The sequence below is a fragment of the Cebus imitator genome, unplaced genomic scaffold (genome assembly GCF_001604975.1).
Source record: "Cebus imitator isolate Cc_AM_T3 unplaced genomic scaffold, Cebus_imitator-1.0 Scaffold65, whole genome shotgun sequence".
Lineage (NCBI taxonomy): Eukaryota > Metazoa > Chordata > Mammalia > Primates > Cebidae > Cebus > Cebus imitator.
The window spans coordinates 7,463,114-7,490,422 of record NW_016107380.1 but is presented as its reverse complement, the minus strand read 5'-3'; the positions used below and the strand labels follow the sequence as shown (position 1 = coordinate 7,490,422).

At 39.8% G+C, this 27,309-nt stretch overlaps 1 protein-coding gene across 4 annotated transcripts in view; it reads left to right on the top strand.

Moving 5' to 3' along the window:
* The window catches only part of PDE7B (phosphodiesterase 7B), a 336,838-nt gene that overhangs the window by 299,743 nt on the left and 9,786 nt on the right, over window positions 1-27,309 (top strand). For all 4 annotated transcript variants that reach the window (XM_017530472.2, XM_037739232.1, XM_017530471.2 and 1 more), the window contains 3 exons: window positions 16,563-16,654; window positions 21,766-21,910; window positions 23,985-24,081. In XM_017530472.2, the coding sequence (XP_017385961.1) occupies window positions 16,563-16,654; window positions 21,766-21,910; window positions 23,985-24,081 (334 nt within the window). The remainder of the gene's footprint in view (window positions 1-16,562; window positions 16,655-21,765; window positions 21,911-23,984; window positions 24,082-27,309) is intronic.

The window sequence follows — 27,309 nt, the reverse complement described above, 5'->3', positions numbered from 1 at the left end:
CTTGTTGCCCAGGCTGGAGAGCAATGGTGCAATCATCTCGGCTCACCGCAACCTCTGCTTCCCAGGTTGAAGCAATTCTCCTGCATCAGCCTCCCAAGTAGCTGGGATTACAGGCATACACCACCGCACCTGACTAATTTTGTATTTTTAGTAGAGATGGGGTTTCTCCATGTTGGTCAGGCTGGTCTTGAACTCCTGACCTCAGGTGATGTGCCCGCCTTGACCTCTCAAAGTGCTGGGATTACAGGGGTGAGCCATCGCACCCAGCTATAGTCACATATTTTTAATCAGCAACTACTTATTGCATATATTGGCTGATTATCCAGATTCTAGAAGTTCAAAGATGAATGAAACACAGTCTCTGCCCTCAAACATTTGTTCAAACTCAGATTCTCAAAATGGGTAAGATCCAAGCAAACTTAATTCCAGTTTGAAAGAGGTTTGAGGAATTTGCTCATGTAGATAAAATTGTTTTCTTAAATCTTCAAAGAGTGAATACCTGTGCTGTTCTTTATATCCAAATATATAAAAATTACTAGAATAAAGTGAGCTACTGCTTTTTTTCCAGGAGTAAATTTATTATCTAATTCTCTGGCCTTGTCCCTGTAAGGAAAGAGAGGACAGAAGGATCCGTGTGTGTGTGTGTGTGTGTGTGTGTTCAGAAACAGGATCTTGCTTGCTCACCCAGGCTGGAGTGCAGTAGTGCAATCACAGCAGCTCACTGCAGCCTGGAATTCCTGGCTCAAGCAATCTCTCCACCTCAGCCTCCTGAGTAGCCAGGATTACAGGCACCTGCCACCACACCTGACTAATTCTGTTTTGTAGGGACAGGGTCTCACTGTGTTGTCCATGCTCGTCTCAAACTCCTGGCCTCAAGTGATCATCCCACCTCAGCCTACCAAACACTGGGATTACTGGCATAAGCCTCCTGGGACTACAGGCATAAGCCGCCATGCCCGGCCGAGAAGGATCTCTTTGATCATGATTAGGGAGAAATTGGGGTACAAATCTAGGAACCACATTCAGGATACTACCATTATTAGTCACCTGTTCAACTGGTTTTAGGACCTCTTGGAGGCTATAGATAGATGTCTCTTAAGATTTAGAGACAAGGTTAAAAGCAAAGCAATATCACATAGCAACATACAGGTCTCTTCAGTGTCATATGGCTGGCTATAATAAAAGCTGAAACTTTTACTAGCCAAATTGGGACTTGTAAATACTCAAAGTAAAAATTATTTAAAAGAATTTGAAAATAAAAGCAAATTTCAATTTTGTCAAAAAATTATGATAACTTTATTTTTTGGCTATATACCATCACTATTAACTATACTAAGGAACATAAAAAAGATGAAGAAAATTTCTTTTAAAAAGTTCAGTTCAACAAAATAACCTTTATTCAACACTTACTATGATCCAAACACTGTGCTAAATGCCTTCGATGTAGTATGTTACTAATCTTCACAACAGCCCAGGGAGGTGGGCACTATTATCATACCTATTTTCCACAATGAAGAAAATTGATAGTTGGGAAATTGAAGTGCTTTCCCTGAAAACAAACAGATAATTAATAGCAGAACTGGAATTAGAACTCAACTTTTTGGTTTCCAGAGCCAAACTGCCTAAGAACTATGTATACTGCCTCTGAAATTCATGTTGATCACCTACCATGTACCAGAAACTAAGAGCTCTCCTACAGTCTCCTATTGTAGTGAGGCAGACAAGAAGGTTCTCAAAAAGTGATTGAGGACAGGCGTGGTGGCTCACACCTATAATCGCAGCACTTTGAAAGGCCAAGGCAGACAGTTCACTTGAGGTCAGTAGCTGGAGATCAGCCTGGCCAACATGGTGAAATCCTGTCTCTACTAAAGATACAAAAGGTAGCTGGGCATGGTGGCATATGCTTGTAATCCCAGCTGCTCAGGAGGCTGAGACAGGAGAATCACTTGAACTCAGGAGGCAGAGGTTGCAGTAAGCCGAGATGGAGCCACTGCACTCCCGCCTGGGCGACAGAGGGAGATTCCATCGCAAAATAAAAAAAGAAAAAAAAGAAAAGAAAAGTTATCTAAAGTTTGAGAGACTTGATAGATACTTTAAAGTATTTAGCTACAAACAAATGTGATGGGAAGACGGGGGAAAGAGAAACTGATTCTACAGATGGTTTCTGGGGGGAAGAAAAACATAGAAAAAGAATGCTATAAACTGGGTCTTAAAGTGTGAGTAACATTTTTAATAGCTGAGATGAAAGGGCATTAGAGGCAGGATGAACTGATGTACTTTTGGGATTAAATTCCACAACTCCAGAATAACTGAAAATGGAATGTCCCTGTGGCCTTTAGCTGAGGATGGTCCTGCCATCACAGCCCCGTCTCTGATCAGTGTCTTGTGCAGATCATGATTCAGTGCATATGCTCTCTTTTGTAGTAATTTTAGATTAGTTGTATAGGACGTGACCTGGATCAAGAAATCTTCACTCTGCATTAAGTTATAGACGAGGAACTGGCACAAATCTTCAAGTTTTCAGTATCAAAGGAAAAGAATCATGTTACATAATAAATACATAAGCTGGGCAAAACCATTAACAACACATGGTATTTTAAAATCTTTGGAGATGTAGGCTTTTAGCCTCTCGGGGGCCTGTTTGCTGAGACACAAATGGGCTTTCAGAGAGCTATCTGCAGATTTTCACTGGATGTTCATATGCACATATGCACATTTTTCTAGGAAGAAGGTCTATAACTTACTCTCATCAAATTTTAAAATGAGCTGCAGATTCTGAAAATGTTAAGAATCTTGGTAATGGGGCTGGGTGTGGTGGCTCATGCCTGTCATCCCAGCACTATGGGAGGCCGAGACAGGCGGATCATTTGAGGTCAGAAGTTCCAGACTAGTCTGGCCAGCATGGTGAAACCCTGTCTCTAAAAATACAAAAATTAGCCAGGCACAAATGGTGCACACCTGTAATCTCAGCTGCTACTCAGGAGGCTGAGGAGGGAGAATCGCTTGAGCCTGGAAGGCAGAGGTTGCAGTGAGTGGAGATCATGCCACTGCACTCCAGGCTGGGCAACAGACTGAGACCCTGCCTCAAAAAAAAAAAAAAAAAAAAAAAAAAAAAAAAAAAAAAAAAAAAAAAAAAAAAAAAAAAATATATATATATATATATATATATATATATATATACAAAAAAAAGAAAATATGCATGCAGATATGCACATTTGGTCAACAAGAATGCCATAGAGAGGATGTGCCAGGAATTATGTGGCTTGGAGAACACCCTGTGCGTGACTTTGCTACAATTTAGGCTTACTATAAATGAGATAAAATGGAAGAGGGCTTCCTCTCCCTCCTTCTGTTGGCTGTGCTCTTTTAGTTCTAATAAATAAGAGGATCATTGCATAATATCCAGCCTGTTATTCCGCCCTGAGATAAAGAGAGAGCAGGGAAGCTGGAGTGAAGGCCAGGTCAGAGGGCTCCCTCCCATAGTCTGTTCTCTGGGCCAGACTCACTAGCTGAACTGCCAACCAAGTTCAACATGAAGGCACTGAAGGCACTTCCACTTGGCACCTCTCTCATCAGACTGGAAGCAGTCCAGGTATCCAGGGTGGACTGGGAGGAAAAACAGCATGTGAGAAACAGAACTAAGAATCTACTTTCTGTTCCTTCACCCTCCAACCCTACAAACACAAATTTAAAGGTGGGCTCAGCAATTACACAAAGTAAGCATTAAGTAACATATAACATTGGTAATTACAAATTGTAAAGGAGTAATTTCAATTCTTTTCAATCAAGTTCAACAACATATTAATTCATGACAGAGCATCCTTAAAATAATGACTCCAAAAAATTGTTCCATAAACATTGTATTTATTACATACTATAACATCTTGCAGAAGTTTAAAATCAGTTTTCTTAGTCATTTATCACAAGCACTTAGGGGGGATCAGCATTTTGAACCACTTTTTATTCTTAATGAGTCTGAATCACAAACATGAAGTTGACCTAGCGAGGAGGAATATTCCTTCCACGTGGTCCTATGACTCCCTCCTCAAACAAACACCTGCAAAGATTAAGCTCACAATTTCTACAGTATGAAAGGTGTTTTTGGAAAGTAGTGTTAACATTATAAAAGGAGGCTCCAATCCGACTTCCTGTTCCGTAAAGTGTCTGCCATCGTCAATCTGTATGCCAGCCTTCCCTGCAGACAGCAATTGGTATCCCCGCTCCCTGCTCTCAGCTCAGTATCTTGGGCAGATGCAGAACAAACAAGAGAAAGACATCTTCAAACAGACACTAAACAAGGCAATGCTATTGTTTCTTCAAGGGCCAATGTCTCGTTTAGGGCTCAAGGAGCTTCTATTCCACTGAGACCACCCAGGCTGGGGCTCTCATAGTGTTACTAAGGAGACCACTCGGCTTGTTAGGGAAGAACTCAGCAGCCTCCATTATCTCTGCAAGTCTTGCACCTTGTTTCATGAGCAATTAAAAATGAAAACACAGGCAATGTTCCTATTGTTTTTCTTTCTGTATCCTCTGGATTTAAAATGTACAATTAACTCTGATTCCTGTCGTACCCCAGATTCAGCTTATCATCATCATTTAAAATATTTTAATCAAAGAAAGTGTCCAATACAATAGAGGAAAAAACAGTTTAAATTTGCCTGGTAAGATAGCAACACTGCTCTGCCAGATTCTGTTTGCCAAATAGCCTCTTGACTTAATTTGAAAACTTGTGTTGGTGGTGTATTAAAAGCCAGGTGCATTATTAGCAAACAAAGGGATTGTTTTGTTTTTAGGATGAAAAATCCTTGATAATTCAGGCACAAAGGGAAATAAAGGTTTTGCCTTAGAATTTAGAAGGGTTTTGTTTTTTCCAAATTAAAGTTCTAGTAGATTTTGTTGCCACAAAGGTAGATGCTTACTTCCTCGGCTTTAAGGTGAAGATTACTCTTAAAACTGCAAGTATGAAGAGTTTGAGCCACTAGAACACATTGTCATCAGGATAATGTGAAATTACTGAGCCAATGCTTCTTAAAGGTAGACAGACATGATACCTGATGTGATATTCTAGAACTGGCTAGGGCTTCAAAGGATATTAAATGGTAGCCCCTCACCACAAGTTTAGATCACCATGACCATTTCTGATGCTTTTCTTATTTTTCTCAATCTACCTTTTATTGATATGAGTCATTGAGCCTCTGTGAAAGATGAGTAAGTAGGAGTAGAGCTGCATCTCTGCTAGGGAGGATACGGCTTCCTTATCTCTGGCAATTCACCATGAAACCCCAGTGTGTGAAGCCTGCTCACCAGCACTTGCCTCTCCCCTAGTTCAGGGCACCAGCATCATCCTCTCATCCACCTACTCTCAGCCTTGCTGGTTTCAACCCTTTTTCCACTGTGAAGACAGAAGGAGTTTCCTGAAACTCAAATCTGACCACATGGATTCCTACTTAAAACCCTACTACACCTCAGAATTGAGTCCAAATGACCTAACACAATTTACTATCCCTGTTCTGATCTGACCCCTGCCACTCCTTCCAGCCTCACTTCCCACCATTCCCCTCCCAGGCTTCTATGCATCGAGGCTGAACTTCCAGTTTCCCAAAGAGATCACTCAATCATTTATTCATTTGGCAGATATTTATGGAGTGCTCAATACATGCCAGGTGCAGAAGTATAGAAGATGAACAAAACAAATAAAAATGTCTGCCTCTCTCTAGGGGAAACAGAAAGTAAGTAAAATATGTCTTCTATTAGAAAGTGATAATTCCTAGATAAAAACAAAACAAGATAAAGATATAAAGTATCCCTATTGCTTACAGATCTTCACACACATGCTATTCCTTCTGCCTATTTGAATAAAATGTAGTATTCTATGGTACATTTTACTCACATTTAATATACAATAGAGTATGTTGTCTATACTCTTGATTCCTAACTTGCTCATCCTTTTGATCTCAATTTGGACATATTTCCCTCCTGAAAACCTTCTTTTTCCCCAAAAGTCCATCTTATAAGCCCCTCCTATGTGATTTTTCCAGTCTATTACTTCCCTTATCACAGTATATTTCACTCCAATCACTATTGCCTGATTAGATGTCCACTTCCCAGACAGATAGTACATTTCTGGTCACCCTACTCATTCACTGTGATATCCTCAATACCCAGCACAGTTCTGATGTCCAGGGAATATTTAATAGCTACTCCTGCTGATTACTGTGGTCTTACTAAGAATGCACAGGGTGTAAACCATGCAGAAGGAATAGCAATAATTAAAAAATTCTTAGAATGATCTTCTCATTGCATCCTGAAATTGACAAATACAAGCCGATACATGTTATTTCTTGAATCATTTACCTAATCATGATCATCTGTGAATGAGTAGTGGGAGGGAGCCAATTGCTGTAATAATTTTTAAATTTCTGTAGATTTTACCTAAGTCTAAGGATTTCACTACAGAAGATCCTAAATCTGGCTTCTATCAGATATTGACCAAAAATTCAAATAGGACTCTTCTTGTTTTAACAGTTCTTTTCACTTTTGCAGCTACTGAACTCTGGGGTTTGGGATATTAATTACTCAGTACCCATTCAACAAATATTTACCTATTTAAGTTGCACTGTGCCACATATTGTGGCACAAAGATGAATACAATATGCTCCCTGCCCTCAATAGCAGTCACATACCTCCACAGCTTTCATACAGGGTATGTGTGCCCATGGGGATATGTGAAGACCTTCCAAGTGGTACACAGTCATGAATAATGTTAACAGAATCCATTTTCAGGTCCTTAAACTGATCTGCCTGGAATATGCTTGCAGGGTAGTCAAGCCAGTTCCAGTTTACCTCTTACCTTTCACAGTCACCCTATTTCTACTTTACAAAAGAAAGACATACATCTGACTCATTCTGTCATACTGCAGACTGACCTGAGTATAAAAATACCAAAGGAATTGTATTAGTCCATTCTCAGGCTGCTATAACGACACACCTGAGACTGGGTAATTTGTAAACGAAAGAGGTTTAATTGACTCACAGTTCCACAGGGCTGGGAAGGCCTCAGGAAACTTACAATCATAGCAGAAGGGGAAGCAAACACATCCTTCTTCACATGGTGGCAAGAAGAAGAAGTGCCAAGGGGAAAAACTCATTATAAAACCATCAGATCTAACAAGAACTCATGCACTACTCATTATAAAACCATCAGATCTAATGAGAACTCATGCACTGCTCATTATAAAACCATCAGATCTAACGAGAACTCATGCACTATCACGAGAACAGCATGGGGGCCATACCCATGATTCAATTACATCTCACCGGGTCCCTCCCATCACATGTGGGGATTATGGGAACTACAATTCAAGATGAGATTTGGGTAGGAACACAGCCAAACCATACCATTCTGCCCCTGTCCCCTCCCAAATCTCATGTCCTCCCATTTCAAAACACAGTAATGCCTTTCCAACATTCCCCAAAGTCTTAGCTCATTCCAGCATTAACCCAAAAGTCCAAGTCCATTGTCTCATCTGAGATAAGACAAGTCCCTTTCATCTAGGAGCCTGTAAAATCAAAGCAAGTTAGTTACTTCCTAGATACAATGTGGGCACAGGTAAATATACCCATTCCAAGTGGTATAAATTGGCCAAGAAGAAGGGGCCACAGGTCTCATGCAAGTCCAAAATCCAACAGGGCAGTCATTGAAACTTAAAGTTCCAAAATGACCTCCTTTGACTCCATGTCTCACATCTAGGTCATGCTGATGCAAGAGGTGGGCTTCCACAACACCTTGGGCAGCTCCATTCCTGTGGCTTTGCAGGGTACAACCCACTTCCCAGCTGCTTTCACAGGGTGGCATTGATTGTCTATGGATTTTCCAGGTGTACAGGTGCAAGCTGTAAGTGGATCTACCATTCTGGAGTCTGAAAGACAGTGGGCCTCTTCTTACAGCTCCACTAGGCAGTGCCCCAGTGGGGACTGTGTGGGGGCTCCAATTCTATATTTCTCTTCTGCACTGCCCTAGCAGAGGTTCTCCATGAGGGTTCTGCCTCTAGAGCAAACTTATGCCTGGACATCCAGGCATTTCCACACATCCTCTGAAATCTAGGCAGAGGTTTCCAAACCTCAATTCTTGACTTCTGTGCACCCACAGGCTCAACACCATGTGGAAGCCACCAAGGCTTGGGGCTTGCACCTTCTGAAGCAGTGGCCTGAGCTGTACCTTGTCCCCTTCTAGCCATGGCTGGAATTGAAACATCTGGGGTGCAGGGCACCATGTCCCAAGGCTGCACTGAGCAGGAGGGCCCTGGGCCCTAGCCCAGGAAACCATTTATCCCTCCCAGTTCTCCAGACCTGCAATGGGATGGGCTGCCATGAAGGTCTTTGACATGCCTTGGAGACATTTTCCCTACTGTCTTGGTGATTAACATTCAGCTCCTCATTACTTATGCAAATTTCTACAGCTGGCTTGAATTTCTCCCCAGAAAATAGGATTTTCTTTTCTACTGCATCATCAGCCTACACATTTTCCAAACTTTTATGCTCTGCTTCCCTTTGAGTGTTTTGCCAGTTAGAAATTTCTTCTGCTAGATACCCTAAATCATCTCTCTCAAGTTCAAACATTCCACAGATCTCTAGAGGCAGGGGCAAAATGCCACCAGTTTTTTTGCTAAAGCATAGCAGGAGTCACATTTATTCCAGTTCCCAACAAGTTCCTCATCTTCATCTGAGACCACCTCAGCCTAGACTTTATTGTCCATATCACTACTAGTATTTTGGGCAAAGCCATTCAACAAGTCTCTAGGAAGTTCCAAACTTTCCTACATGTTCCTGTCTTCTTCTGAGCCCTCCTGACTGTTCCAACATCTGCCTGTTACCCAGTTCCAAAGTCACTTCCACATTTTCGGGTATCTTTATAGCAGCACCTTACTCTTGGTACCATATTAGTCCATTCTCGTGCTGCTATAAGGACATACCTGAGGCTGGGTAACTTATAATGGCAAGAAGTTTAATTGATTCACAGTTCCACAGGGCTGGGGAGGCCTCCGGAAACTTACCATCGTGGCAGAAGGGGAGGCAAACACAACCCTCTTCACATAGTGGCAGGAAGGAGAAGTGTCAAGCAAAAGGGAAAAAGGCCCTTTATAAAGCCATTAGATTGATGAGAACTCACTCACTATTGGGGACTGCCCCCATTATTCAATTACCTCCCATCAGGTCCCTCCCATTACATGTGGTGATTATGGGAACTACAATTCAAGTTGAGATTTGGATGGGGACATATGAGGAGCAATTAAAAATATTAAAGAAAGTCTCCTGTAACTGAGGTACAATAACTCCCCCATCCATCTCATGAACAGACACATGGCCAATAAATTATTATTCTTGAGCATAATTATTTTTTCCAAATTTGCAATAAATATGTGTTTTGGCCAATGAGTTGCCGATAACAATTGCACTATAAACTTAGAGCCTGATGTTAAGGTTTTTTTTTTTTTATTTTACTTTAGGTGTATACTATATCCAGCATTTCTCCCCATGTTATCCCTCCCCACCCCCCACTGTCCCTCCCCTACCCCCACAACTACCCCCAGGATTTTTATCAAATTTCAATTTATAGACTTACTTTCATTGCTGAAAAATATGATAGGATGACAATAAAAGATTTTTACATATAAAATTATATTACATTAAAATAAAAATCTATGGAGAAATAGAATGAAAATATAAGCTCTAGAGGGAAAAGAATTTATTTAATATTTCTGACTTAATAAGTTAAATAAATTATTTATGTGGTTTTTTTTCCAATCAGTGCTGAAAGAGCATTAAATGCCAGTGTTATTAGGCTCCCTTAGATATATTTAATACCCAGAAAAGTGATGTAATGATTTTATATTAAAATACTGACATTCACTAATACACTAGATGTAATATCTTTGTAACCACTTATATTTATGATTTTTGAAAGTTTAGATATCAACTCTGAAAACTGTGAGGAAAGCATAATTTTCCATAATTTACTGAATGAGCAGACCACTGACATGTGGGAGCAAGGCCAGCGAACAAAGCTGTTACAAGGTGTTGCAGACACTAGGACTGAAGTTTCCTGTGGGTGTAGGAAATCTGGAAGAGGGAGCTGTCAGTTCTGTTGAGAGAACCAAGAAAGGCTTTCCAAGCACATCAATGGTTTGTCTCAGAAACAAGTAGATAAATTTGTGTGTGTGTGTCTGTGTGTCTGTGTGTGTGTGTGTGTGTGTGTGTGTGTGTGTGTGTTTCCAACTTTAAGGTGATTTCTCCTCACTCTTGTTGAAGTTATATAATTCTTTATTATCATTTCCTATGCCCAAACCAAGCATTATTATAAATCCAGACATTTAAAGGGCCCTCTCATTAGCTCTTTCAGGATGATACAGAAGACAAACTAACTTTAAATGAACTTGGTGTATTTGTTATTTAAAAAAGGGAGAAGTTTATTCCTATCCTTCATAAAAGAGGTTTGGCAGTTGGAAGTCCATGGAAGGCACAATAGCGCCACAAAATCATTAGGGACCCAGGATCCTTTTAGTTCTACAATCATCTCTTGGGCAGGGCACTTGTCCTCATCGCCCAAGGTAGCTGCTGGAGGTCAAACCATTCCTGCTGCATTCCAGTGAGAAGATAGAATGGGGAAAAGCAAAAGAAGCCTCTCTCAGATGAGTCCACCTTTGCTTTAAACCACCTACCTAGAAATCCCACACAATACTTCTGCTGACATTTAATTAATCAGAACTTCACCAGATGATCCCACCTAGTTGTAAAGGAGGCTGAAATTGCTGTCTTTATTCTGAATAGCCATGAGCCCATTTAAAAACTGAGGTTCAGTGAGTAAGGAAGAAAGGAAATCAGATATATGGGATGAACAAACAGGAGTCTCTGGCATACCTGATGCTTAATCTTAAATCTAAGGCCATCAAAATGATGACTTGGCATGATCCTTCCCTTTATGTAACGTTGTTTCTCTAACCCACCAACTGCTGCAGCACTTACATGACTGTCGTGTTTTCCTTTTGTTGTTGTTACTGCTCTGGTTATTTGACATCCCCACTGTGCTGCCATGTGTCTAATGGCACCTCAAACTCCACATGGCCCACACTGAACTCTACACCTGCTCCACTGGAGCTCTCCCATCACAGTTAATGGGCACTCCATCCTTCTACGCTCATACAGAAACACTGGAGTCATCCTGCAAACCCAGAAATCAACCACCTCTCACCACCTCTGCTGTTACCTCCCCCATTCACATCTCTATCACCTCTTACCTGAATGAGTGCTATTGCCCCAAAAAGCCTTTCATCTGTGTATTAGTCCTTTCTCACATTGTTATAAAGAAACATTTGCAACTGGGTAATTTATAAAGAAAAGAGGTTTAATTGGCTTATGGTTCCCAGGATGTATAGGAAGCATGATGCTGGCATTGCTTGGCTTCTGAGGAGACCTTAGGAAACTTACAGTCATGGCAGATGGCAAAGGGAGAGTAGGCACCTCACACAGCTAGAGCAGGAGTGAGAGAGAGAGCACGGGGCAAGGTGCTACACACTTTTAAACAAGCAGATCTCATAAAAACTCACTATCCCAAGAACAGCATCAAGTGGATGGTACTAAATTATTCATAAGAAACCACACTCATAATCCAATCCCCTCCCACCAGGCCCCACCTCCCCTCTTGGGGAAAACAACTGAACATGAGATTTGGCTGGGGGCACAGATACAAACCATTTCAACCTGTTTCCTCCCTTACTCCTACCAAAGTCTATTGTCAACGTACAGCCAATGTGGCCTTATTTCAGTGTAAATCATATAATTTTACACCTCCCAAACCCCTGCAGCAGCTCCTTATTTCTCTAAGCATAAAAACCAAAATGTTTCTCATTGCCAGAAGGCCATGCCTGGTCTGGTGTCTCATGACCTCTCTGACTTGATGTCTTCATACTTCCCCTCTCTCACTGTGCATTGACCTCACAGCTGTTTGCTCCTCCCTTGAGGCCTTTGCTCCAGCTGTTCTCTCTAGAATGCTCTTGCCCCACACAGGAATGACTAACTCCCTCCTGCCTTCAAGCTCTTGTTCAAATCTCACTTCTCCCATGACTACCTTACCAGCCCCCACTATATGAGAGTGGGGACTCTCAGATGCCCACTATTCTGCTCTTCACTCTATGCTTTTACTGTCTCCTAACATGCTATTCAGCTCCTTCCGGCATAAAAGCATTTATTATGTTTATTGCTTATTGCCTATCTCTCCCCATCTGATATGGTTTGGCTGTGTCCCCACCCAAATCTCATCTGAAATTCCCATGTTGTGGAAGGGACCCAGTGGGAGGTAATTGAATCATGGAAGTAGGTCTTTCCCATGCTATTCTTGTGATAGAGAATAAGTCTCACAAAATCTGATGATTTCATAAGGGGGAGTTATCCTGCACAAGCTCGCTCTCTCTCTCTTCACCTGCTGCCATCCATGTAAGATGTGACTTCCTCCTCCTCCTTGCCTTCCACCATGATTGTGAGGCTTCCCCAGCCATGTGAAACCGTAAGTCCATTAAACCTCTTTCTTTTGTAAATTGCCCAGTCTCAAGTAGTCTTTATCAGCAGTGTGAAAATGGACTAATACACCATCTCTACCGCCACTAGTTCCTTGTCTGTTTTGTTCACTGATGTATTTGAAACATGTATCACAGTGTCTGGAACATAGTACGTGTTCAATACATTTGTTGAATGAAATCAAGTAATTTGTTCTCTTACTTAGCAAATTTATAGAAACTCTGTGTGAGGCATAGATTTGAGTGGGTACAACAGGAACAAGGTAGGCTGCCTACTCATACCTAGCTTATAACGTAGTAAAAGAAAGGAATTACATAAAGAACTCTAATACACATCAATGGGACTGGGTTTAACAGGACCCAGGACTTGCAGAATGCCACAGAAAAAAATCAAAAGGAGTATAAGACTCAGAAGAGAGCACATTTGCCTCTGCCTGGAATGACTAGATGCCCTTGTGGATGGAGTATTTGAAGTGAACTTTGAAAGACAGGTGCTGGTTTGATAGGTGAACATAGAGAATGAGGTGTTTGTGAATAATAAACCATCTTAGAAGGCATCAGAGTGACAAAAGGAAAGGACACCATCATATATTAATAGTTTAATATTTATGTTAGTTATAGTCTTACTAACATATCATTTATTTGGACTATAAGAGCTTTGTTGAAAGGAGAGGTAAAGGTATTGAGTTATCTCAAACATATAGGAAAAAAATGATAATTGAGACAATTTCATAGAGCATTGAATGCCAAAATAAGGAATTCAACTTAATTTGTCTTACAGAGGGCAGAGGATCCATTGTGGGGTTTGGAACAGGGCGCTGGGGGAGGTGGAGAGCATGATTATACTCTCCACCAAGAAGGCCAGCGAACTCCTTGAGAGCGCAGATTTTGTCTTATTTATCCTTGGACCCCCAGTGCACACCACAGCACCTAGCATATTAGTGGGTGATTGATAAATATTTTTGTTTCAACCAGTGATGAGGGAGAAGGTAGAAAATATTTGTCAAACAAATAAGTCACTTCTGACAGCTGTAAGGAGAATGGCTTAAAGAAAGGACAGTGAAGAAGGATGGTAAAACTTGGAAATAGGGTGGCTTCAATGAAAGGACTGATTAGATACAAGTGACACTACGTAGGAACACCAGGAGGATTCAGACACTGGTTGGACATGAGGGTTGAGAGTAAACAATGACTTCTCCCCCAAGACAGCCTAAATCTACTCAATCATAACATATTCAAACCACAAGATTTTTAGCAGTAGAACCAGATTCAGAGGTAAATGCGAGAATTCCAATGTGCGCTTAGAAACTAACATCTAATTAAAACAGTCAACCCCTATTTCCCCTGCAGTTCTGGCCAAAACACGCTTTTATGCATAATGATTCTTCCACAAAGGCTGTGTTTGCAATCATCTACTCTATTGTCTTTTAATCTGTACCAGCTTCCAAGCTAACCCAATTTTCTTGCATTTCCCTGGTGTTCATCTCCAAATACGGTTTCACCAGCAAATTTCCCAAGTATCCTTTTATTCTGTCTACAGGAAGATTATTAATGAAGATGTTAAGTCAAGCTGGCATACATCACGATGCTTAAGGCCATCTTCTAGACATTTTTGCTCTACTACATGGGGATATGGTGTCATTTGTCACCAGGTCTTGTTAGAGCTTTCTGGCCCTTGAAAAACTCATGGGAGGGCGCACATGTCCACATCTACTTGAATTAGTCTTGCAAGTGAACTCATGAGCAACTGAATTAAATGTCATCTCAGGGTTGAACATCTGTTACATCACACTAATCTATCACTCTTTTCTCTCCTAAATCTTTACAATCAAAACAAATTAGTCTGGCATGGGATTTCCAATCAACCTTCTCTTTTGTTGTATGTGTCTCATGCCCAAAAGGAAATAATAGACCAGTTGATAAAAGTAACAAAATTTCATTACTGCTTCAAACAGGGTCAAGTGGTAAATAAAGAATAATGACTCCTTGGCAATTAGTGAAATGAATAGCAATAGGACAGCCTCAGCAGAAGATGAGTATGAGACTCAGCCTCCTGAAACTTATCTCATAACAGTCTTGGAGATAAATCAATGTGTGGTTTCAGAATCAGAAATAGTTGCAGCTTTCCTGACTTGTGTTTTCCTACTGGCGCCTTGATTGTGTAACTAACAGAGATTCTCTTTCTTCATTTGCTAAAGAAGTTGAACATTATATGGGTGCCTCAGATACATACAGTAGGGGCATAATGATGGGATGATTTTTGGCCTCACTCCTGACTCCATTTAATCACCATATTATTTTCCCTGCTTCTTTTCCCTTACTTTTTGTTTAATTGTGGTAAAATACATATAAAATTTACCATCTTAACCATTTTGAAGTGTACAATTCAGTGGTATTAAGTACATTTATAATGTGAAATCACAACCACCACCCATCTCTAGAAGTCTTTTCATCTTGCAAAACTAAACCCTGTGCTCATTAAACAATAATTCCCTGTTGCTCCTTCCCCCAGTCCCTGGCAACCACCCTTCTACTTTCTGCCTCTAAGACTGTGATTACTCTAGGTTCCTCATATAGCTGAAGTTATAGAGTGTCTCTCTTTTTATTGAATGTTATTGTCTTAGTTCATTTTTTGTTACTTATAACAGAATACCTGAAACTGTGTAATTTACAAGGAAGCAAAATTTATTTCTTACAGTTATGGAGGCTGAGAAGATCAAGGTAGAGGGGGCTGCATCTGGTGAGAGCGCTGCTGCTAGTGGAGACTGCAGTCCTGAAGCATCTCAGGGCATCACATAGAGAGGGGGCTGAGCATGCTAAAGTGTTAGCTCAGGTCTCTCTTCCTCTCTTATAAAGCTACCAGTTTATCTTCCATGATAACCCACTAATCCATTAATCCATGAATAGATTACTCCACAATTCAATCACCTCTTAAAAGCCCCACCTCTCAATACTGTCACATTGTGGATTAAGTTTCAACATATGTTTTGGAGGGGACATTCAAACCATAGCAACTATCCTCTTAGATGTTTTGTAAGATTATAACCACTCTTGAAACAACATGGAGAGTGAATAAATAAACAAAATATTGCCTGAGGTCAAGAGGAGTTCTATTCTGTATTATGAAGTCAGTGATAAGGACATAATGCTTGCTAATTAGAGCAAAACACAATGGAGCCTAAGAAATATTCATTATTTAAATGGTTAAATGTTCAGATAAAAAAAGCCTATTTAAAATAACAGTAAGGTCAAGGGAGAGATTGAATATAACGCAGATTCTCTCAAGGGGAGAAATATTAAGATAATTAGCAAGGAAGCAATTGTAGATTCCAAACCATAGATTTAATCAGCTAAATGCCAAAGTGCTGGTTACGAAAATTACCGGCAGAGGTGCCTGCAAGATAATGGTTCTCAAACCTTAGTGTACATATGAATTAATCACCACAAGCCTATCTAATCAGAACCATAATGACTGCAACTCAGGAGTCTGAATGTGTCACCAGCTACCCTGGTGGTTTGGAGTCAGGAGGTTCTTATCAGTGTTGAGAAATGATCAGTGCAGATTAGACCAGAGGCTGTGGGGCTTGCCTCTGTCCAGTTTGCTAGTATAATCTTGGATTATACTATGGCTGTAGTGCCATGGTATCCATTACTACCTATTTCACTGCTTCACTTTCTTTCTTACATTTAGTGTGGCCTGACTAAGCTATTGAAAGAGGGGAAGAGGCAGGAGTGAATGACCCCTTGCAGCAGAGGGTCAGCACAGGCCCTGCTGTTCTCATCATCATCATAGCCTTGAGACTAGACTTCATGGTGGTTTTATCTTGGTTTTTTCGTGTTTTTTTTTTTCCCTCTTTTTTCTGGTCTGCCTTTGTGTCATCAGGTACAAACTGACTGGAGGGAAAATGCTGGCATCCATGGAGCTGTGTTCAGCATGAAAGATCAGTATCTGGCTTCCCTCTCGTTCATAGCTCTCATTTTCTTTCTTTCTAGAATATGTCTGTGCTGGAGAATCACCACTGGCGTTCTACAATTGGCATGCTTCGAGAATCAAGGCTTCTTGCTCACTTGCCAAAGGAAATGACGTAAGTGCTGCCGAGATGAAACGTACTGATGTGCACGCAGTAATGATAAGCCACTTTCTCTAGGGCAGGCTTGGGACCCCTTGTGTGAATGGCGGAGAGCCAGCCGGCTGTGCTTCCTGCTTGCACTGAGCTGTCTATCAGAGGAGATTTGGTGTCTGTTACAGCAACCCAGAAACCAAAATCTCTCTGTGCACTTTGAAAGGGCCTTGCACAGTCAATGACCTACAGTCAGGAAAAGGGATAATAAACAGCTCTCAGTTTTCACACACTTCAGCCTCAGTGCTCAGCTTTGCCAAATCCCTGTCCTTTAGATTAGCAAAATTGCCCTCCTATGTAGATCTAAATAATAAATATTTATCAAGAAGGAACCCAGACATTCTCAAGCTAGATTTAAAATTAGTTCAAAAAAGTATGTTTTCTAATTGCCAGTCTTAGCAAAAATAGAAGTCAGAAATTCTTTTCTAAAAAGTCTTTTGCTAAGTAATTGAAATGGCCCCAGCAGTTTTTTGTTTTTTTTTTTTTTTTACCGCTTAACTTACTTTATGTCTGTTGCACTTAAACATAAGGGGAGACACTCGTTTTCTGGTTCACTCTTTGATAGCCATGGTATGTAGGCTGAGTCCTACTAAATCAGAGGCTATTGCTTCATTTTCCTCATGCCCCCAAGTTAGCTGCTAATACTAAGGCTGCCACTAATTCTGACCTGTTTAATGAACATGTGCCCAGAACCCAAGAAACCTAGGTGAGAAGAGTATACAGATTGCTGTACCCTTCTTCAAGACAGGCACGTAACTTGACGTCAAGGACCAAGTGGTGTCTCCCATCTGAACAAGCGCCACACTCTGGGTTATGGGTTGGTTCCTGGCCCTCTGATTTGATATGCTGTTTCCTGGCACCCAGAGGGATGTGAAATTCACAGGAAGAATTCAGTTCTGATAAATTTTTACTCCCTGGAACTAAATAAAACCAGTTCTTGTGCATGGAATAAAAACTTATAACCTTTTACTAGAATAATAGATTGCAAAGACTGAAAGAACTAAATGCAATAAGAACTAAAAACTAGAGCAAGAAATCAAGCGAGAAGAGAGAGGAGGTAAGTGGTAGAGACAGATAAAGAAGAGAGGAGGAGGAGGGAAGGAAGAATAGTGAGGACAGGAAAGAAGGAAACGCACGGGAAAGGGGAAAGAAGGACTCCTGGGTGACCAGGCTTCTCCCAGTCCATACCTGCGTTCATCCTGTTTGTTACTCAATTAGTGTTTGTTTCCTAAAATACTCATTTCATGTCTATGGATTCCAACGAAAAATATATTTTTATGTGTCTTTGTGGAACACAGTGTTATAAATTGCTTTTGCCAGAAGAATAATTGTTATACAATAATATATGTGAAAGGACTTTATAACAAAATCCATTATCAGAATCATTATTTTTCTACCTCAGGTAAATGCTTTCATGTCATTTTTCTGATTTTAAAAGTAGGGCAGGTTAATTATAGAAAGTAAGGAAAATTCAGGAAAGCGTTAGTTTGAACTCTGTAAAATTGTTCTTTTTAAGGACCAGAAACAGAAGACTTTTAGCACTTTCATGTGATTCGGCTTGATATAAAAGAGAAACCTGAAATTACTAGGAACTCTGCCATCCAAGGATAGTTCACGTTAACCTGCCTATTTTCTTTTAGTCTTTTTTCAATACAACATATTTTAACAAAATATGATTATCTGGGAAACTTATAGTTTATGTCCTGAAATTTTTATCTGCTATAAAGACTTTTTTCCAAGTCATTAAACCTGTTACTTAAAATTATTTTATCAGCCATATGGCATTATTGTGCTAAGTGACATTATTGTACACAACTACTGCCTTTCATTTGGAATGTAAGTGCTTTCCAGTATCCCAAGCTTTGATACCCTGTTTTCTCCGGAAATATTTGTAGATAAAAATTATTGGTCAGAAAGGTCTAAATGTTTAAGTTTCTTGTTGTATATTATCTCATTGTGCTTCCAAAAGACTGTATCTATTTGCATTCCCACTGATGGATTAATAAGAAAATGTACTAATGTACCATCACCAAAATTGAACTTTATCTTTTAAAAATATTTGCAAATTTGATGTTTATGAATATATATACACAAATATATATGTATATATAGAGAAAGTGGTTTTCATTAAATTAGTATGCATCCATTTCTTACAACCAAGATTGAAATTTTTCCATATATTTATTGATCATTGCTATTTCTTTAGAAAGCACATTTTTATATTTGGTCCCTTCGTATATTTTTATTAGTGTTATTTATTTTAGAATTCTTTGTATATTAACTACAGTAACTATTTGTTATATGTTGTAAATATTACTTGAAGTTTTTAGTTTGCCTTTTAATTTGATTCATGAAGCATTTCACCTAATTTTATTTTCCAATTATAAATTTAGTAAGTATTCATATTTTCAAAGAAGTCATATAATTTTGAGAATAAGAAAATAAAAATCAATCCTAATCCCCTTATAGATCTTTGCATTTTTTATGACCATAGACATGCTTTATATGCTTTGCATTCCATTTTTAACTATAAAACATAACATTTTTCAATGTTAATTACTAAAGCTGTACATCATCATACTTAATTGTACAGTATGAGTGTACAATTTAATTGTTTAACTAATCTCATTATAAATTTTTGTGATTTTTTTCCCTGTGGAATATTTCATTATTGTAAATAACAATCGAATAAGCATCCTTATAACATATATCTTTACTAACATGTTAATGTAAATTTATAGATGAACTATTGGTCAATTTATTTATGTTCACCAAATGGTTTTTCCACTGATTCCTAAATTACCCTCCAAAAACATTGTACTAGTTTATATTCCCTAACAGAGAATGAGGGGAACCATTTTTTTCTCATATCATTGACAGCATTGGGTATTACAGTCTTTCAATAATTCAGCAAATTACTTAGCAGTTACTTTTAATCCTCACCAATAAAAATGGGAGAAATAATATCATATAGTAGCATAGCAGAAAGTAAATTAAAACCAAGAATATTTAATATCACTTTATTTTTGAGATGTGAATTTTTGTGAATTTTCTGTTTTATATAATTTTTCATGTTCTGAACTGGATTAAAGATGTATGTATGGCTTAAAAACAAAAACATTAGTGATGAAACTACAAAACTTTTAGAATATAATGTAGGGAAATTTTTCATCAGAGTTGGGAAAAATTTATTAAAGAGGAGAAAAAACTAGCCATAAATAAAAAGATTTATGGATTAAGCTACATTTAAAAATTAGACTTCTTGGTGGCATGGTGGTTCATGCCTGTAATCCTAACACTTTCGGATGTCAACAAGGGAGGATCACTTGAGGCCAGGAGTTTGAGACCAGCCTGGTGAACATAGTGAAACCCCATCTCTATTTATAAATTTAAAAATAGAAGTTATAAAAATTAAGACTTCCTTTCATCAATAGATATCATAAAGATGGCTAAAAGACAAACCACAGACACAATATTTGCAACTCATAGCTGACAAAGGACCAGTGTTTAAAATATGTAAAGAACTTCAGAATCAACAAGAAAAAGGAAGACAACTCAATAGAACAATAGATAAAAACTAGAGTGGAAACTTCACAAAAGAAGGAGTACACAGGTCAATAAACACATGAAAATGTGTCCAGGCTCATTATTAAACAAGAAAATTCATATTAAAACTACAGCAAGTTGCATGACATGCCCAACCAAACTGGCAAGAAATGCAAAAGGTAAGAATGTAGAACAATGACAATCTCATCTGCTATTGCTGAGAGCTTAAATTCACACCATCATTTTGGAAATAATTGACACTATCCAGTAAACTGAAGATAAACATACCCTGTCGTCCAATTATTGCATTCCTGGACGTAGACTCTAGGGAGACTTCTGCACATGCATAACTAGAGGTACATAAGAATATTTACTGTGGCTCTTTTCATAGTAGCCAAACAGTAAGAAACAACTCAAGTGACCATGATAACTAGAACAGAGAATGGAAAGGATCAATAGAATTTTATACAACGGCGTACACTATAATAATGAAAGAGGATAAACCACAGCCTATACACGTCAACATGAAGGAATTTCAAAAACATGATTTGTAGCTAAAGAAGTCGGTCACTAATACATACCATATAACTTAAAGTCCAAAAGCAGTTAAAATTAAATTGCATGGTTTTAGAGATGCACTCACAGGTGGTAAAATTGTAAGTGGCAAGAAAATTATTAAAACAAAGACCAGGAAAATGGCTACTTCTGGGCTTGAAAGGAAAGGGCTGTGATGAGACAGGCAATGTGGCCTTCTGGGGTACTGGCAGGCAATGTTCTTGACTTGAGTGGTGATTATGAGGTGTTCATTTTCTATTTATTCATTAAACTATGTATGTATTCCCTATGCATTCTACTTATTTCATTTTTAAAGGTAAATTTTACAAATATTTATGGATCTTTATTACCTTTTATATGTGAAGCTCTAATTTGCTTTAGCTAAGATATTCCATTTTCTCTCTACCATCTGTTGACTAATATATCTCTTGCCCACTGGCTTATAACAATGTATCAGTTTTTGTTTTTGAAGTTCCAGAATCTCTTTCTGGCCTATGTACTGTGTTCCACTGACGGACCTTTCCATCCCATGGTACCATTTACTATGATTCTCTTCACTGTTATTACTGCTGTTATGCCCTCTTCTCTCTCCATGCAAATCTTCATGTTTGAATTAGTTTGAACTCTAAAAACACAACACCAATCTCATGATTCTGCAAGTCTTTTGTGTCCTCCCTAAAGCAGGCATTTCTATTTGCCTTTCAGTTTTTTCACCCGTAGGAATGTCCACAGTACCACAACGTTGTTTTCCAAGGTTTCAATCACTTTATGCTGTCCTTGGCATGCCTCCTGTCCAAGGACGGAACTGGTGGGTGAGAGACTTGCTCTTAGGCGGTGAAGGACTGGCACATTGTGTAATAAACAGAATAAAAGGCAGAAATGAGATTACAAGCCACCTGATGATGAGAAAATCAATCACCCTCATCAAAGGGATTTGCTTTGTGTGTTTTTCTCTTTCATTCTTGTGGATGCAGACAGGATATTGAACAGCAGCTGGGCTCCTTGATCTTGGCAACAGACATCAACAGGCAGAATGAATTTTTGACCAGATTGAAAGCTCACCTCCACAATAAAGACTTAAGACTGGAGGATGCACAGGACAGGCACTTTATGCTTCAGGTAAACAACAGTAAAAGCCATTCTTCTTGTTGAATAAAAACACTCAGCTGGGCTGGGCGTGGTAGCTCATATCTGTAGTCCTAGCTACTTGGGAGGCTGAGGCAGGAGGATCGCTTAAGTCCGTGAGTTCAAGGCTGCAATGAACTATGATTGCACCACTGCACTCCAGCCTGGGTGACAGAGTGAGATCCTGTCTCTAAAAATACAAAAAGCAGCAACAGCAATCCACTCAGGGCCATGATCAATAATTTTAGCATGTTTGAGAAGGAATTATCTCCCATGGTATGAGATCAATGACCTATTTTAGTAAAGGCTTTGAGATGCATGAAAATTATAAGTGGGTCCCAACCAAGCAAAATCTGGGTTTCGTGTCAACAAGTTGATAATACCTCATTTTTCTTGTTTGGTAACTGATTTATCACAGAGTAATCCTGCTGGATGACTGCATGCAGTAAAGTTCGAATACATTTTGTGTCTTGGTGTAAAATCAACTACTGTGATACGCAATTTTAAAAGTCTGTTTCTGAAATACAAAAGTATATTATATTAACTATAGTGCATACAAAAATTGAAAAACAAGTGGACTTCCTTTACCTTAAACCCATTTAACCTGCTTTATTTCCTTTTACTACCTAAACTTCTATTTTCATCTGAGTCTCAAGCATGTTTATCTGATCTTACCATTTTTAGGCAGCAAAAAATAAAGTTGAATTGAATTGAATCAAGTCCATTCCTTCTGTTTTACTCCATGACAAGAAGCCATTTGTGACATGACAAATTACATCAGGGCAAAGTGGATGTCACCAGTAAAAATGTGGCCTGGCATCCAAACCAGAATCTTCTTTCTTGATCTTCCGTTTTCTCTTCTTCCTCCTTTTCTTTTGGTGCAAAAGACATAATGAATGGACCCCAGACTCATCTAGATCGAGGAGATAGAGCAGCACTTGGAGATTGAATCGTTTAGTCCTTTTGTTCCAGGCTCTCCTGCTACCCTCTGTAGCTGTCCAAAGTGCTCCATCCTTGCCAGGAAATACCTTACTCCCAGCTGCAGAACTGTGATTCCTTCCTTCCTTATTTCTTTCCAAACTAGGCTTCTAGTCCCTGAATGCCACAAGGATTAACCAGGTGTCTGATCTGAGTGACTAAAGCCAAGTTGTGAGTAGCTGAAAGATTTGACCTTAAACACGTGCATTTCAGAAGGAAGGCTTGCTAACTCAAATGCATCCCTTAAGGCACAAACTAGAGAAAGCTTCTCTGACACTTACCTACTTCAACCTGTACTGGTACCCCAACTAACCAGGAAATAAATATAAACAACCAAATTTGCAAGTTGATACGATCCAAGTCTCTTCCAGACCCCAACATTGCTATCAGTTCTGTGATCAGAAGGAATTGGGTCAAACCAATGGGCACTGCTGGTCTCTTGGTAGCAGTTGGTTGGCTAAAAGGGAGAATCTACTTCTCTGGGAATTCAAAGTAACCCTCCTAGAGTCATCATTACTGACAAAAAGCTGGTATCCCAGATCCAGACCAGTGTTAGGCAAGCCAACAAGGCCCAAATTTAACTGTACAAACAAAGCATTCCTAGATTTGACATAACTTCATTGCCTGACTGGTGGTCTGAGTTTACACAGGCAGATATAATGCCAACATGCATAATTTCAGTGATGTATGGAGTTCCTCAGTGTGGCTACTGTGAGAGTGAGGTTCACATGACCTCACTTGAGCCTGGCAGGGACCCTGCAACCTCCCTGCCTGCAGGAGGTGGGGCAAGAAGAAACCAGGCCATAGCTTTCCTTGGCCTGCCCACCCAATTCTCCTCCAGCAAGCTCCACGTCCTTGGACTGTGGTTCGTCTCTGCTCCTCACTGCTATAAAGCCAGCATTCTCAATGCGGACTTTGTGTAGTGGTGAATAAGTACAGTTTCCTGAAGAGGCATGTCAGGGAGGTACTCTGTAAATAGGGGCCTGGTACTGTGAGCAGACTGACAACTTGACAGCCTCTTTTGCTTGGGGTGCTTTCACAGCTAAAGAAGCTTCCTCTGACAGTTTCTCCCTGCCCTGTCGTTTTTCAGATCGCCTTGAAGTGTGCCGACATTTGCAATCCTTGTAGAATCTGGGAGATGAGCAAGCAGTGGAGTGAAAGGGTCTGTGAAGAGTTCTACAGGCAAGGTGAGTAGTGGTCCAGCAGCTGAGATTTCACCGCCCCATCTTCTTTTAGGCATTTATCCTAATAAAACAGGAAACGGCTCATCTATCATGACATTTGTTCTCTCATCAACTCTTATCCTGACCTTTCTTTTTAACTCTCTTGCAACTCATCCAACCCTTCTTTGGAAAAAGTTAAAGATAAACAACATTGATGTATTGACTTACTATAGAAACAGGTAGTAATGAGGCAAAATAAAAATGAGCAAAAGTGGGACACTGATTATAAGTGGCTCTCCTCTGTGGATATAATAATGTGTGGGACAGTTTGATTTTGACTTTGACCTTCATTTTAATGAGCTGAGTGCAACCTAAAGGCTAAATGTCATTTAAGGTCAATGTTTTCTGCTGACAGAAGGACTTAGACTCCTTTTGTATTCCTTCTTCTTGTTTTTGTAAACAAAGTTAATAATGAAACTGGACACAACTGACCAGAAATTGAGCTCTTCCTTTCAAATATAGGTTCAACAGTGAAGTAGAAGAATTTTGCTGTGAAAAGACAAATGGCCCTGAATTAGGGTATAATTTTTAAAAGATCAACCGCATTCAGAAATAAGGCAATGAATTAGCAAGCAGGATCTTGCTGTTGGGTGGGGTATCAAGCTTTAAATACAGCCTTGTTTCTTCAGGCTTGGTTTCAATGTGCAGGATGTTTGTTCAGGCATCAGCAGTGCCCTCATGCTAGTGACAGAATCAGGTTTGAGAGGCCGAGAACAAATAAAGCTTGAAGTGTCCCACATACCAGCTCTGTGGGGAGGTCAAATAGCAACAGTGAGCCTTTTGGAGAAGGCACCATTGAAAGATGCGTCAATGACATCGTGATGGCCCCAAAGACAGAAGAAGAATTGATTGAGCTCATGTGGAGCCAGAGGCTCTGCTCACCTATCTTTCTCTCAGAATAAAAGTGCTCATGTAACTCCTACAATTCTGTATATAATTTCACTTGAATTGAGTATAACTGGTTAGAAATCAAAATATCAGCTCTAGTTGCCCCTAAATAAATCTCCAAGGAGGGCAAAACAAAAGGAAATGTGATTAAATTGGAGGTAGGGGGTTTTAGTTTAGATGGAAAAACCTAGAACATCCGTAACACTGATCACTAAAGGCGGGCTTCCGGGCTTCCATACACTTTCCTCTGGCATGTTTCCTGGCAGAGGAAGAATAGAAAATGTAGATCTGGTCCTTTTTATTTAATAGCCTTATGGTCTAGCAGAAGTTCTGCTTATTTTAAGAGAAGATTAGACTCCCTGATCATCCAAACTGCCTGTCCTCCCTACTGAATTATTTTTAATTCTGTAAGGTTGGCTTGTGTCACTTTGATAAATCTTTTAGTTTAAGATTTGGACTCAAATCCGAGCTCATTCCATCCTGCTCCTGGCAGGCAGTCTTCCACAGACTACTAACAGTCCTGGACAATGTATCTTTAATGTGATTCATGATGTTAAGCAAAGGAAAATCCTTAAAATCAAGGTTGAGGACACAGGGGGGAAAGAAAACAAGATCCTATGAGTTAGAAAAACTGTTATATTCTCAAAACAGAGATTAGGATTCCAAATACCATACACCTCCCTCCTCTCCCTGAAAAAAACTTAAAGTAGACTTTCTGTCCTCTTGTGACTAATGATTGCTATCATCTCAACCAACCTAGCTTCCCAGAAGCTTTTTTTTGAATGTCTGCTTCCAGCCTTTTCTAATCCTCAGCATCACCATGATTTTCCTATGTACAAAGCCCTACTGGAGATATTATGAATAATACAAAGAACTACAGTTAGTCTATGCTTTGTACTCTCAAAGCACTACTTAGTATAGTTTCTAAAGGAAAGCAACTATGCAAAATTCCCCTTTATATTCTCTACGTTGGCTAACAAAGTGTCTGAAACATAGAAGCATGTTAAATAACTAAATGAATAAATGGTCTCATTGGAAGACCTCTAATGATAGAGGTCACAGGAGAAGATCCAGTGCCTTGAAAGGTAGGATCTGAGCTCAGTATTAAGTGATGTACATTGTTCTACACTTTCCAGTACGGTAACAAGGTACTTGTGACTGGTTCAATTTAAATTAAAATAAATAAGAGTTCCTCAGTCTTATTGATCATATTTCAAGGGGCTGCCACAGTGAGCAGTGTAGAGAAGATCTCTGTCATTGCAGAAAGTCCTGTTGGACAGTGCTGGTCTAGATAGAATGGAATAGAAATCACAAGACAGGGATGTACCCTGCCTTATAGACCAGCTCGGTCTCATAGAAGATAAGAACGAGAGGATCGTGGTGGCTTCTGGACACCAGGCTACAAAAGAGAACAAAACAATGGGAGTCATCTCAGAAAATGCATTTAGGCAGCATACATTGTTGAAATAGAAGAAGATTTGGAGGAAGAAGACTAGCTAAGAAGCAACAACTAAGAATGAATGATCAACACACCAGACCAGGATAAAGTAGACTGAAAGAGGGCAAATAAGGTCTTCTGAGAGAGGGAGAAACAGGATGTGAAACCGGATTGAAGAGGAAGAAAGAAGCAGGGAGGTTGCAGGGTCCCCAGCCAGGCTCAGGTGAAATGGAAGGTGAAGGGAAGGGAGAGGTCAAGGAGACTCCTCCAAAGTGTCACACTTGACTGAAAGATCACTAATAACAGAAATTCAGAGGTGAGGCGTGGAACTGGCTTTAGGTGGGTTTGTCTTAATATTAAATGGTGTCCTGTCCTGCCCTCAGAAGGCTACGATCATCTGGAGTTGAAGAGTATGGTGGCCAGGCTACCCTGAACCACTCAGGTTGAGCCCAAATGGTTTCCTCACTTCAGCATTGAGGATTACCAGGGACAACAGCCCCCAGGAAGTGAACTACAGTCTTAAAATGACAGAACTGTGGCCTCTGTAGGGTTCCAGCTCAATGGTTAAGTACAGACACTTTGAAGCTAGACTTCCTATGCTGGAATCCAGGCTCCCCACTTTAATGGTGGTGAAACCTACTAGTAACATACTGGGTCAATATACTTAACGTTCCCTTGTCTCAGTTTCTTCATCTGTAAAATGGGTATCCTAATAAGGTTGTTATTTGGATTAAATTAATTAACACATGCTTGGGTACAGGGGCTCACACCTCTAATCTCAATGCTTTGGGAGGCCGAGGCAGGAGGATCAGTGGAAGCCAAGAGTTTGAGACCCAGCCTAGGCAACATAGAGAGATACTATCTCT